The sequence below is a fragment of the Elephas maximus genome, chromosome 8, assembly GCF_024166365.1.
Source record: "Elephas maximus indicus isolate mEleMax1 chromosome 8, mEleMax1 primary haplotype, whole genome shotgun sequence".
NCBI lineage: Eukaryota > Metazoa > Chordata > Mammalia > Proboscidea > Elephantidae > Elephas > Elephas maximus.
In genome coordinates, this window is record NC_064826.1 from 11,360,560 (window position 1) to 11,373,355 (window position 12,796).

Here is a 12,796-nt window from a genome sequence, read left to right on the forward strand (position 1 = left end):
CATCGTTCGTTCTGCATAAGTTAGCCGAAATTCTTCTATGGAGAGTAATGTTCTTTCACCAACTGTTTGGTTACTCTGAGGAGCAGACATCTGTACAAGAAAGGCAAGATATTTACTAGTCTTCAGAATAATGGGTTGGTTTCTTAGCATTCTCCAAAGGCGATCAATGAGTTTTTCATTTTAGTATCATTATGAACAAATGGGAGCCCTGGTGGCATAGTGGTTAAGAGCTCAGCTGCTAACCATAAGGTCAGCAATATGAGTCCACCAGCTGCTCCTTGGAAGCCCTGTGGGGCAGTTCTGCTCTGTCCCATAGGGTTGCTATGAGTTGGAATCAACTTGACAGCAACCGGTTTGTTTTTTTGTTTACGAACAAATGGATTTTCATATCTTCAATGTATCTCAATACTTTGCAGTCATTATTCTTTTTGGTGCTCAAATTGTCCCATCTTAGGACAGGGGGAGCCTTTTCGAGTTGAATTCTGTAATCTTTTCTTACAACCTAAGTAGGCTTTGCTATTTTCACTGCTATCTGCTATGATAAGATGTTCCAGGCTCAATTTGTACATTTCTTGCCGCAGATCTGGAGTCAGCCGTTTATCCAAGGTGCCTGAGATCCTTCTGGGGGAAATGGTAAAGGAAACGATGTGTGCTCACTGGTCATTTTTTCTTGTAGATCGAGATAGGGTATGAAACCAAAACCCATTGCTATCAAGTTGATTCTGACTCATAGCGAACTTACAGAACAGAGTAGAACTGCCCCATAGAGTTTCCAAGGAGTGCCTGGTGGATTTGTACTGCTGACCTTTTAGTTAGCAGCCATAGCACTTAACCACTAAGCCAACAGGGTTTCACAGGTATATAAAATGAACATATATATAATGAATTCGTATTGGCATTTCCGACTCAAAATTGTGATGGCATGGTTTTTTACATAACTTTGATTTTATATTTGTATCTTAAAATCCTGGTTCCTAAGCGCAGTTAAGCGCTCGACTACTAGCTGCAAGGTTGGTGGTTTGAACCCATCCGGAGGCACTCTGGAAGAAACCTACTTCTGAAAGTTCTCAACCTTGAAAACCCTACGGGTCACTTCTACTGGGCACACATGGGGTTGCCCTGAGTTGGAATTGACTTGATGGCTACTAACAACAATGATAATATTAACATAATTACACACTTGTTTTACCCTACGGTATATAATATGTACTAGTATCAAAATGGTGATTCCAATACTAATGATATAATTACTGAGAAGAGTTTGTTGTTGTTGTGTGCCACCCAGTTAATTCATAGAGAACGTCAGAATTTCCCTTTATCCTGCTAGCAATGTACAGTTAAACTGTTGCTGTTGTTGTTGGGTGCTGTCAAGTCACTTTTACCCCATAGTGACCACATGTGACAGAGTAGAACCGCCCCATAAGGTTTTCTAGGCTGTAATCTTTACGGGAGCAGATTGCCAGATCTTTTCTCCTACTGAGCGGCTGGTGGGTTCAAACCACTGACCTTTCGGTTAGCAGCCAAGTACTTAATCACTGCACCACCAGGGCTCCTTACAGTTAAACTACAGTGTCTCAAAGTCATTTGAAACCTTTTTCTCTGGGTGTTTGGGCCACCAACTTGGTACACAGATTTCTTTTCTTTTGATTTTTCGGCTTAAGAATCTGTTTTTAATTTAAAAGGGGGGGGGCAGGGAGTAAAGAGCAAGGTGCCGCAGATTTCTGTCAGAATTAAACAAAGCAATGGGTGTAAGTGCATACTGGAAATCTAGGACACAGAGAGATATGAACTGCTGGTTAACATGATTATTTTTCTGTAACAAAAGCTGTTTTCTCTGAGGGAAGCGAGGGAGGGAGGAAGGAAAGAAACATAATGGTTACCGAGTGCCTGTTACATGGCAGGCACACTACACACAAAATTTCACTGAACCCACACTACAATCTTAGGAGGTAAGTGTTTGTACCCTCATTTACACGTGGCTGCTCTGTGTTGAAATTCTTTCTCTGCTACTTGTTAGCTGTGTGGCTGTGTTTCCTTATCTCTAAAATGGGGCTAATAAGAGTACCTAGCTCTGAGGGTTGTTGTGGGGGTTAAAGGAATTAGTTCATAGAAGCTTAGCCCAATGTCTGACAGAAGATTCAATGAAATTCTTTGTGTAATGTGCCTGCCATATAATATCTCTCAGTAACCATCATTTTTTTTTCTTTCTTCCCAGCCTCACTTCAATCAGGGAAGCTGTGTGGGGAATTTGAACCGTTAACAAGATGGCAGCCAAGCAGACAGAGCCGGTCACTATCATTAGCCTTCGGAAGTTGAGCCTGACAGCCCCAGAGCCACAGCCCAAAGGTAAGCGTATCACAGATGTCTCCAGCACTCAAGCTGCTGCTTAATTCCTCCCTGTATTTACTAGTTTTGAGGATAATGAATTGGCTTTCCAACACCCTTCATTATTGCTCCTCGTGTGAGCAATACTTCCACACACATCCCCTTCCCACCGGAAGCTGTTCCTTTCATGTTGTCTTTCCTCATTAGAGCCAAAGACCTTCACCGTGGAGGATGCTGTGGAGACCATTGGGTTCGGGCGTTTCCACATCGCCCTATTCCTGATCATGGGCAGCACTGGGGTGAGCGCACTTGGTGATCATTTCACACCCCAAAGCTGGCTACATCATTGGACACGCAATCCTATTCCTGACCTCCAGTCTTTGGTGGTCCATCCAGGGGCTAAGGCATGTGAAAGGGAGGAGGAACCCCACACAGGTGATCCATTATGAGCAAATGAATATCTGTGTCTCTAAGTTCTGGGAATTCAATACTCATTTAAAAATTGGTTTAAATCAAGGTATTGGGAGGAGAGGAGAAAACAATGGCCTTGTTCTATGTAATATTTGACACAATAGTTCTCAAAACATATGGTGCCCAAGAATCAACTGGGTCATTTGCTGTAATTACGGATTTCCGGATTCTTTAACAGACACCAGTGAAGACTTATTATTTACCATCTGTTATTTCGAGCAAAGAAAGGAGCCTGGGGGCACAATGGTTAAGTGCTCAGCTGCCAACCAAAAGGTCAGGAGTTCAAACCCACCAGCCACTCAGCAGTAGGAAGATGTGGCAGTCTGCTTCTATAAAGATTACAGCCCTGGTGGTGGGAATGTTAAATGGTGCAACCACTGTGGAAAACGATATGATGCCTCCTTAAAAATTTAGAAATAGAAATACCAGACAATTCAGCAATCCCATTCCTAGAAATATATCCTAGAGAAATAAAAGCTGTCACGCGAATAGACATATGCCCACCCATGTCCATTGCAACATTATTCACAATAGCAGAAGGATGGAAACAACCTAAGTGCCCATCAACAGATGAGTGGGTAAACAAATTATGGTACATACACACAGTGGAATACTACAGCCCCAGAGCTTTCCCCAACAGTGTGAAGTACAAGTGCAGAACCACTGCTACATTCTCCTTTTATAGTTGGAGTGACAGTATGTGAAGAACCCATATCAAGATGTATAATGATAATGAGATAGAATGGAACATCTAGGACAAGTGGTCAACATAACAATGGTCTGGGAGTAAGAATACCTAAGAGGGAGAGCAGTGAGTAAACACCAAGGAGCTCTGACCTTCCCCACTCAGCTAACCTGTGTAACATGAGCTGGAGGCAGCACCTGACAAGTTCTGCTACATCTCTCAGAAGCATTGCTCTCTAGGGAGGCGGTCTAGCATAGAAAGAGAGAAAGGCAAGATTCATCCTCCCCCAACTTTTGTAACAACCAACAGTACAGTGTAGAACATTCTACATCTACACTGTGAGTTCTCTGCTGTTGTTGTTGTTAGGTGCCGTTGAGTTCGTTCTGACTCCTAGAGACCCTATCTATGTACAGCAGAATGAAACACTGCCCTGTCCTGCACCATCCTCACAATTGTCACTATGTTTGGGCCCGCTGCTGCAGTCACTGTGTGACTCCATCTCGTTGAGGGTCTTCCTCTCTTTTACTGACCCTCTACATTACCAAGCAGGACGTCCTTCTCCAGGGACTGGTCCCCACGGAAACGTGTCCAAAGTACGTGAGATGAAGTCTTGCCATCTGTGCTTCTAAGGAGCATTCTGGCTGTACTTCTTCCAAGACAGATTTGTTCCTTCTTTTGATAGTCCATGGTATAGTCAATATTCTTCTCCAACTCCATAATTCAAAGGTGTCAATTCTTCTTTGGTCTTCCTTATTCATTGTCCAGCTTTCACATGCATATGAGATGATTGAAAATACCATGGCTTGGGTCAGGCACACCCTAATCCTCAAGGTGAGATCTTTGCTTTTCAACACTTTAAAGAGGTCTTTCGCAGCATATTTGTCCAATGCAATATGTCATTTGATTTCTTGACTGCTGCTTCCATGGATGTTAATTGTGGACCCAAGTAAAATAAAATCCTTGACAACTTCGCTCTTTTCTCCATTTGTCATGATGTTGCTTATTGGCCCAGTTGTGAGGATTTTTGTTTTCTTTATGTTGAGGTGTAATCCATACTGAAAGCTGCAGTCTGATCTTCATCAGTAAGTGCTTCAAGTCCTATTCACTTTCAACAAGCAAGGTTGTGTCATCTGCATATCACAGGTTGTTAATGAGTCTTCCTCCAGTCCTGATGCCAAGTTTTACTGCATATACTCCAGCTTCCTGGATTAGTTGCTCGGCATATAGATTAAGTACGGTGAAAGGATACAACTCTGATGCACACCTTTCCTGACCTTAAACCACGCAGTATCCCCTTGTTCTGTTCCAGAGACTGCCTCTTGATCTGTGTACAGGTTCCTCGTGAGCACAATTAAGTGTTCTGGAGTTCCCATTCCTCGAAATATTATCCATAATTTGTTATGATCCGCACAGTTGAATGCCTTTGTGTAGTCAATAAAATACAGGTAAACGTCTTTCTGATATTCTCTGCTTTCAGCCAAAATCCATCTGACATCAGCAATGATATCCCTCATTCTACGCCCTCTTCTGAATCCAGCTGGAATTTCTGGCAGATCTTCAATCTTTTTGAATGATCTTCAGCAAAATTTTACTTGCATGTGATATTAATGATATTGCTCGATAATTTCCTCATTCCATTGGATCACCTTTCTTTGGAATGGGCATAAATATGGATTTCTTCCAATTGGTTGGCCTGGTAGCTGTCTTTGAAATTTCTTGACATATTTGAGCAAGCACTTCCAGCGTTGTATCCATTTGTTGAAACATCTCAATTGGTATTCCATCAATTCCTGGAGCGCTGTTTTTTTCCAGTGCCTTCAGTGCAGCTTGGACTTCTTCCTTCGGTACCACTGGTTCTTGATCATAAGCTGCCTCCTGAAATGGTTGAATGTCGACCAATTCTTTTTAGTACAGTGACTCTGTGTATTCCTTCCAACTTTCTTTGATGTTTTCTGAGTCCTTCAATTTTTTGCCAGTAGAATCCTTCACTATTGCAACTTGAAGCTTGAAAGTTTTCTTCAGTTCTTTCTGCTTGATAAATACTGAGTGTGTTCTTCCCTTTTAGTTTTCTAACTCTAGGTCTTTGCACGGTTCATTGTAATACCTTGCTTTGTCTTCTTGAGCCACACTTCGAAATCTTCTATTCAGCTTTTTTACTTCATCATTTCTTTTCACTTTAGCTACTCTACATTCAAGAGTAAGTTTCAGAGTCTCTTCTGATATAAATTTTGGCCTTTTATTCCTTTTCTATCTTTTTAACGATCTTTTGCTTTCTTTGTGTATAATGTGCTTGAGGTCTATGCTAAAAAAAATTTTTTTTTTTTTTTTTAGCATATAGACTCCAAAAATTGTAAGACCCTATATTTCAAAGGACAAGTAGGGGTAAATTGTAGGGTTTTGCTGTCCACTGCCTTCTACCGCCAACCAAACATCTCCACTTATATTTTGCATAATTGGTCTCCTAGTATTGTTTCTTTAGGAGAAATGTTCCCTAGGCTAAAAAAAAAAAAATTAGAAACTCTCTGTTTTAGGGTGTCTCTTTCTCTTTCAAATATATGTGAGCCCTGTTTTCCATAACAATCCTCCACTGAATGAAAAGTCAATGTAGAATTTTTTTACCTTCCCAAATCAACCAAACCAACCACTCAAAAGCATCTCCATGAGATATTATCTGGATTAGGAATAGGGTGCTCTTCAACTCTTTTCCAAAAGATAATTGTCAGCACTATGTATTACTAGATAGGTCACCCCCTTGTGTCCATCTTCAGACCCAAGTCCATGGAGGTTGTATGTCTACTGCACTTTGACGCTTGATGTTGGTGCAAAATGGCTTCAGGTTTGATTTGAGTGTCTTGAGGGCTGTTTCAATTCTTCCCAGCCCCCAGTTAAGAAAGGGTCTTTACCAGTCCTCCCCTTCCCCCTGCACACACACAAAGGAAAACAACACTATTTATTTTGGTGTGGAAACCAAATCCCTTCCCTGGTCGTAGGACGATGCTTTGTGGACCAGGGTCTTCTCATCAGATGCGTGGACAGGGATGGGCCATGGCAGGCTCCTGTCAGGCACTTGTGAAAAGGCAGTGGGGAAGAACTAGATGATGCCCGACTACCACCACAGACCATTCTGACCAGGGTCTCAATAGATGGTCTCAGATAGAATGTCAGAAAAATGTAGAACAAAACTCAAGTTCTTAAAAAAAAAAGTCCAGACTAACTGGACCAGTGGAGACCAGAGGACTCTATGAGACTATCGCCCTGAAATACTCTTTAAACCTTGAACTGAAACTATGCCCCGAGATCACGTTTTAGCGCAATAGCAGACTGGCACACAAATAAAGGATATTACCTGTAGGAACCATGCTCTGCTTAAAACCATCTGCATGAAATCGAAAGGTCAGCATTTACCCTAAAGGCATGATGAGATGATAAGGGGACAGGAAACCTAGAGCACTGGCAATGCGACAAACAAAATGCAATTAAAGAGACTGTTGACACATCGTGGAAAATATAACTAATGTCAGTGAACAATCTGTGTGGGAAATGTCAAATGAGAACCTAATTTGCTGTGTAAAATTTAACCAAAAATGCAATAAATATTATTTAAAACAAGAAAATAAGAGAGGCAGTGGGAACAGTAGGCAGGTTTCAGGGCCTCACGTGACTGGGATGTATGTAACAGCATCCCGGTCGCTCCACCAGCCTAGTCAGTGGCCAGGACTTTTATATGGTCTTCTAAGACCTTTTTCTGGAGTGCTGTAATCTTTATGGAAGCAGATCACCAGGCCTTTCTTCCATGTCTCCAGTAGGTGGGTTTGAACCACTAACCTTTAGGTTAGTAGTTGAGCACTTAACCATTTACTCCACCTAGGGTCTTGGGTACACAATAGGCACCTCATAAATGAGGGTAGGGAGGACGAGGGACAGGGAGATCGGGGAAGAAATGGTAGCAAACCAGCCCTGAGTCATGACATTTTTCTCTAAGGTTGCTGAGGCCATGGAGATCATGCTAATAGCTGTGGTGTCCCCCGTTATCCGCTGTGAATGGCAACTGGAGAACTGGCAGGTGGCGTTGGTGACCACGGTGAGTACCTGCATCCTGTGCTGTTGGGGAGCCAGCTGAGGCTGGGAACTTCCACTCTGCTTCTCCATCTCACAGGGCAGAGAGCCCAGGACACCTCCCCACCTGGTGGGCTGGCTACCACAGCTCATGGGTTTGCAGGGTGAAACTAGCCTTCAGAGCTCTCTCCCCTTTCCCTTTCCCCGAGGTAAAGTGTAACACTGGACTGAGCAAGAGCCCCGTGGAGAGAAATGCAAACAAGAATTGACCCTAAACCATAGGTTCTAGCCATGGCTTAAGTGAATTCACTACGAGGCCACCTAGTTGGACCCTGGTGACTTAACCAACCACCAAACCACTCGCGCTGAATTGCACTGTGTCGTGCATTTGACTTTCCTCCAAGGCCACTGAAGCAGCCTTATGAATTACACATGAAGTTTTGCTCTAAAGTGGAATTAAGGATATTATCTGTTGTTCCCTCAAAAGCATTTTTTAAGTGCCAATTCTTTGCCAGCACCGTGTGTGCGTGTGCGTGTACGTGTGCATATGTGTTGTATGTGTGTGGGGGGGCGCACAAGCAGTTGCACGCTGCTTAAATGGAAAGTGAGAAGGGGGCTGGAGACACAGACAGGGGCCAGAGCACCTCATAGTCTGCTCATGGAGTCCATTCTGTGGGTCACTGCTCCCCAGCTGGGGCGAGAGTCCACACTTTCTCCCAGCATCATCCACAGACTTGATAAAAAATATCTGGCACACACATGTCTTACTGGTTTTTTTTTTTCTAAATTTTATTTATTTTGTTGTTGTCATTGAGAATATACACAGCAAAACATACACCAATTCAATAGTTTCTACATGTACAATTTAGTGACGTTGATTATATTCTTCGAGTTGTGCAACCACTCTCACCCTCCTTTTCTGAGTTGTTCCTCCCCCATTAACATAAACCCACTGCCCCCTAAGGCTCCCATTTAATCTTTCAAGTTGCTGATGTCAATTTGACCCCATATAGACAGCTCTTAAAAGAGCGCAATGCTCAAGGCAGACCTTTTTTACTAGTTAAGCTAAACTATTTCTCAGTTTTAAGATGACTTCAGGAGTTACTTTTGGCTTAAGATTTACAGATTATCTCAGGGCAATGGTTTCAGGAGTTTGTCCACTCTCTGCGGCTCCAGAAAGTCTGGAGTCCGTGAGAATTTGAAATTCTCTTCTGCATTTCCTCCCTTTTCATTAGGATTCTTCTATGGAATCTTTGATCAAAATACTCAGCAATGTTAGCCAGGCACCATTCACTTCTGGTCTCATGGCAAAGGAGGCAGTTGTTCATGGAGGCGATTAGCCACACATTCCGTATCCTCCTCCTAGTCCTGACTCTCCTTCTTTGTATTACTCGTTTTCAAATTATCATTTTGTTTAACAAATAGCAATTTTGTGTGAAAGCAGTATAGACTTCATAGTCATTACGTATTTCTCATCAAATGGATATTAAAGCTTCTAGCCTGTAGAGCTCTGCTAAGTTTCTTTTTATCTGGAAGAGGCTCTTTTTATGTGAAATGTTGGAAGCCATGGCTGTGGATGATAGAGAGCTGTTGAAGGGCTTTAAGGAGGGACAAGGCTGATTTTCTAAGAGCCCTGAGAAGATGAGGTTGGAGGGTGGAACACCAGTTGGGAGGTGGTGGCAGAGGTTAAGTGTCAGAGTGTGCTTCTGGAAAGGAGGCAGTGTCAACTGAGGTGGCCAGGTCAGCTGAGGAGGTCAAAGAGCCACAAGGTGAGGAGTGGAGGCTTGGTTTACTTGGGTATTGAAAGTCGGTTACACAATGGTAGAACTTACTAGAAAGGAAATACCATGAGCCGATAGTGTCCTCGCTATAAGAGCAGGATGTCTGGAAGTGGGTGGACTGTGAAGGATGGAGGGTGGTATCATCACTGGCAGAGGCCTTGAGGGCATATAGGAGAGGGACAGGTGTGTTCTGGAATGGGTAGTGGAGGATGCTGGAAGACATTATGGGGGTGGACAAAGGGGCATCCCTTGATGCTGCTGGGGAGCTGCTAGGGAGCTGCTGGGGAGGGAATATTCTCACGGTGAATAGTTCTGCTCTCACTCCCTGCCCTTAACTCATGTCAAATTTAACCTGTGTTGGGTACCAGGAAGAATTCCCCCTCATAAGTATCTGCTCACACAAGGGGATAATCTGAGTTCTCCTCTCAGCTAATATGTGTTCAATGCCCATTTGTGCTGCCTCTGTGTCTTGGAGGCTAAGAAACATGGAACCCAGGCTTATGTCCAATCTCTGCCTCAAATCTGCTCTCAGCCCCATTCCCCTCTTTAAAATTTGAAATTGTTGTACTCGCCCCACTCCCTCCCCCCCCCCCCCCTTTTTTTAAAGCTGCCTCTGATACTTTTAGAAAAGAGAAAATATTTAAAAACAGGCAAACAAAAAACTGAAGGTCTGACTTGGGCTTGTAGTTAAGTGACTCCACTCTTTTTCATTTTCTTTCAACTGTCAAAGAGCAAACTGGAATCTCTGTTAAGATTAAGGCAAAGAGTTTTAATGAAGGAATAAAGCAATCGAGATCAGGCAGCACTTTGTGAGAATTTACAGAAGTACTCAGGTGAAAGGTTTTTTCACAGAGTTTAAGTACAGGAAATTCAGGAACTTAACAAGGAAAAATTCTGATTGGTTGACATTTACAAAATCATGCTTTAACAGACACCAGACAATAATGAAATCCCTCAAGCATTGTTTTGTTTATCATAAAGCTTGAGATGGTTAAGTTCATGCTAATCAATGGATATTTGGGGGGCCAGCCTGAGTTAGTACCTTCCTAGGAGCATGCTGTGAAAGGAAGGAAGGGGATGGGACCCCAAAGGTTTCCTGAGGTATTCTGGCTTGCTGACTTTTGAGATTAGCTTGGAATAGGCAGTAAACAACAAAAAATGGAGTCCAGGCTACATCTTTGGCAGAAACCTCTCCTTACGCCAAGCACCTAGATTTTGGGGGCTCCTTCACACACCTTTAAAACATAGTTCAATTTAGGAAGTGTCGCTATCCTCCCTTGTCCCTTTGGGCTGAGTGCTGTGACTTTACGTGTAGTTAATAACTAACTAAACTATAACTACACACCCCAAGCTGACTCATGGGTGCACATCTTCGTTCCTGAGGGTGCTGGACATCCAGGGGCAGCATTCGCTTTTGTCATGGCCCCAGGATTGTATCCCTGGTGGCACAGTCTCTGTGTTTGCAGCACCGGCATTTATGTTGTTTCCTGTTGGTGCCCAGGGGAGGAGTACCCAATAAGCAAGGTATGCACGGGCGTACTAGTGTTTACTTACTATCGTCCACAATTTCACCTGTGAAATTCATTCAAAGACGTGGTGAAACTTACGTGAAATTGCGCACTATAGATTGTTAAGTAAACACAATTAAGCCTGTTCATACTTTGCTTACCTTACTATAAGCCCATGTGTACTTTGCTAACTGGTTAATCTTATTACCAGCTTTCCTGTCCCCTCCTGCCTTCTAGTCCTTGTCCCTGAACTGGTGTGCCTCTTTAGTCTTGTTTTGTTTTATGGGCCTGTCTAATCTTTGACTGAAGAGTGAACCTTGGGAGTGACTTCGTTACTGAGCTAAAAGGGTGTTCAGGGGCCATACTCTTGGGGTTTCTCCAGTCTCTGCCAGGCCAGTAAGTCTGGTCTTTTTTTGTTGAGTTAGAATTTTGTTCTACATTTTTCTCCAGCTCTGTCTGGGACCCTTTATTGTGATCCCTGTCAGAGCAGTCATTGGTGGTAACCAGGCACCATCTCGTTCTTCTGGACTCATTCTGTTGGAGGCCATAGCAGATGTGGCCCATTAGTCCTTTGGATTAATCTTTGGAAACCCTGGTGGCGTACTGGCCAAGTGCTATGGCTGCTAACCAAAAGGTCAGCAATTCAAATCCACCAGGCGCTCCTTGGAAACTCTATGGGGCAGCTCTACTCTGACCTATAGGGTCACTATGAGTCGGAATCAACTCGACAGCAATGGGGTTTTGTTGTTGTTGTTGTATCTTTAGTTTTCTTCATTCTTCCTTGCTCCCGAAGGGGTGAGACCAGTGGAATATCTTAAATGGCCGCTCACAGGCTTTTAAGACCTCAGACCCTACTCACCAAAGTAGAATGTAGAACATTTTCTTTATAAACTATGCTATGCCAGTTGAGCTAGAAGTTCCCCAAGACCATGGTCCCCACAGCCCTCAGCCCAGTAATTCAGCCCCTCAGGGAGTTTGCATATGTCTATGGACCTTCTATGACCTTACCTTGTACAAGCTGTGCTGGCTTTCCCAGTATTGTGTACTGTCTTACCTTTCATTGTCTATTTAGTGTTTTTCCATCCCTTCCCCTCCCTCATAACCATCAAAAATTGTTTCTTTTTGTGTGTAAACCTTTTCATGAGTTTTTACAGTAGTGTTCCCATACAATATTTGTCCTTTTGTGATTGACTTATTTCACTCAGCATAATGTCCTCCAGATTCATCCACATTATGAGATGCTTCGAAGGTTCATCATTGTTCTTTATCACTGTGTAGTATTCCATTACATGTGTATACCACAGTTTGTTTATCCATTCATCTGTTGATGGGCATCTACGTTGTTTCCATCTTTTTGCTATTGTGAATAATGCTGCAGTGAATATGGGAGTGCATATATCTGTCCATGTGATGACTCTTATGTCTCTAGGACATATTCCTAGGAGTGGGATTACTGGACATGGTATTTCTATTTCTAGCTTTCTAAAGAAGTGCCATATTGTTTTCCAAAATGGTTGTATCATTTTGCATTCCCACCAGCAGCGCATAAGAGTTCTGAGCTCCCTGCAGCCTCTCCAACATTTGTTATTTCCTGTTTTTTTGATTCACGCCAGTAATGCTGGGGCGAGATGATATCTCATTATAATTTTGACTTGCATTTCTCTAATGGCTAGTGATTGTGGGCATTTCCTGATGTGACTGTTGACCTCTTTAACGTCTTCTTTGGTGAAGTGCCTGTTCATTTCCATTGCCCATTTTTTAATTGGATTGTCTCTTTTTTTGTAGAGCTGTTGGATTTTCCTGTACATTTTAGAGATTAGATCTTTGTCTGATTTGTAACAGCCAATTTTTTTTCCCCAGTCTGTAGGTTCTCTTTTTACTCTTTTGGTGAAGACTTTTGATGAGCATAAGTGTTCAATTTTTAGAAGATAACAGTTATCTAGCTTATCTTCTGAAGTTTGTGTGTTGTT

At 42.8% G+C, this 12,796-nt stretch overlaps 1 protein-coding gene across 1 annotated transcript in view; it reads left to right on the plus strand.

The window, feature by feature from the left end:
- The first annotated feature begins 2,264 nt into the window (after positions 1-2,264).
- Positions 2,265-12,796, plus strand: part of SVOPL (SVOP like) — a 66,714-nt gene continuing 56,182 nt past the window's right edge. Inside the window, exons 1-3 of the mRNA XM_049894606.1 lie at positions 2,265-2,346; positions 2,533-2,624; positions 7,464-7,562. Of these exons, the coding sequence (XP_049750563.1) occupies positions 2,265-2,346; positions 2,533-2,624; positions 7,464-7,562 (273 nt within the window). The remainder of the gene's footprint in view (positions 2,347-2,532; positions 2,625-7,463; positions 7,563-12,796) is intronic.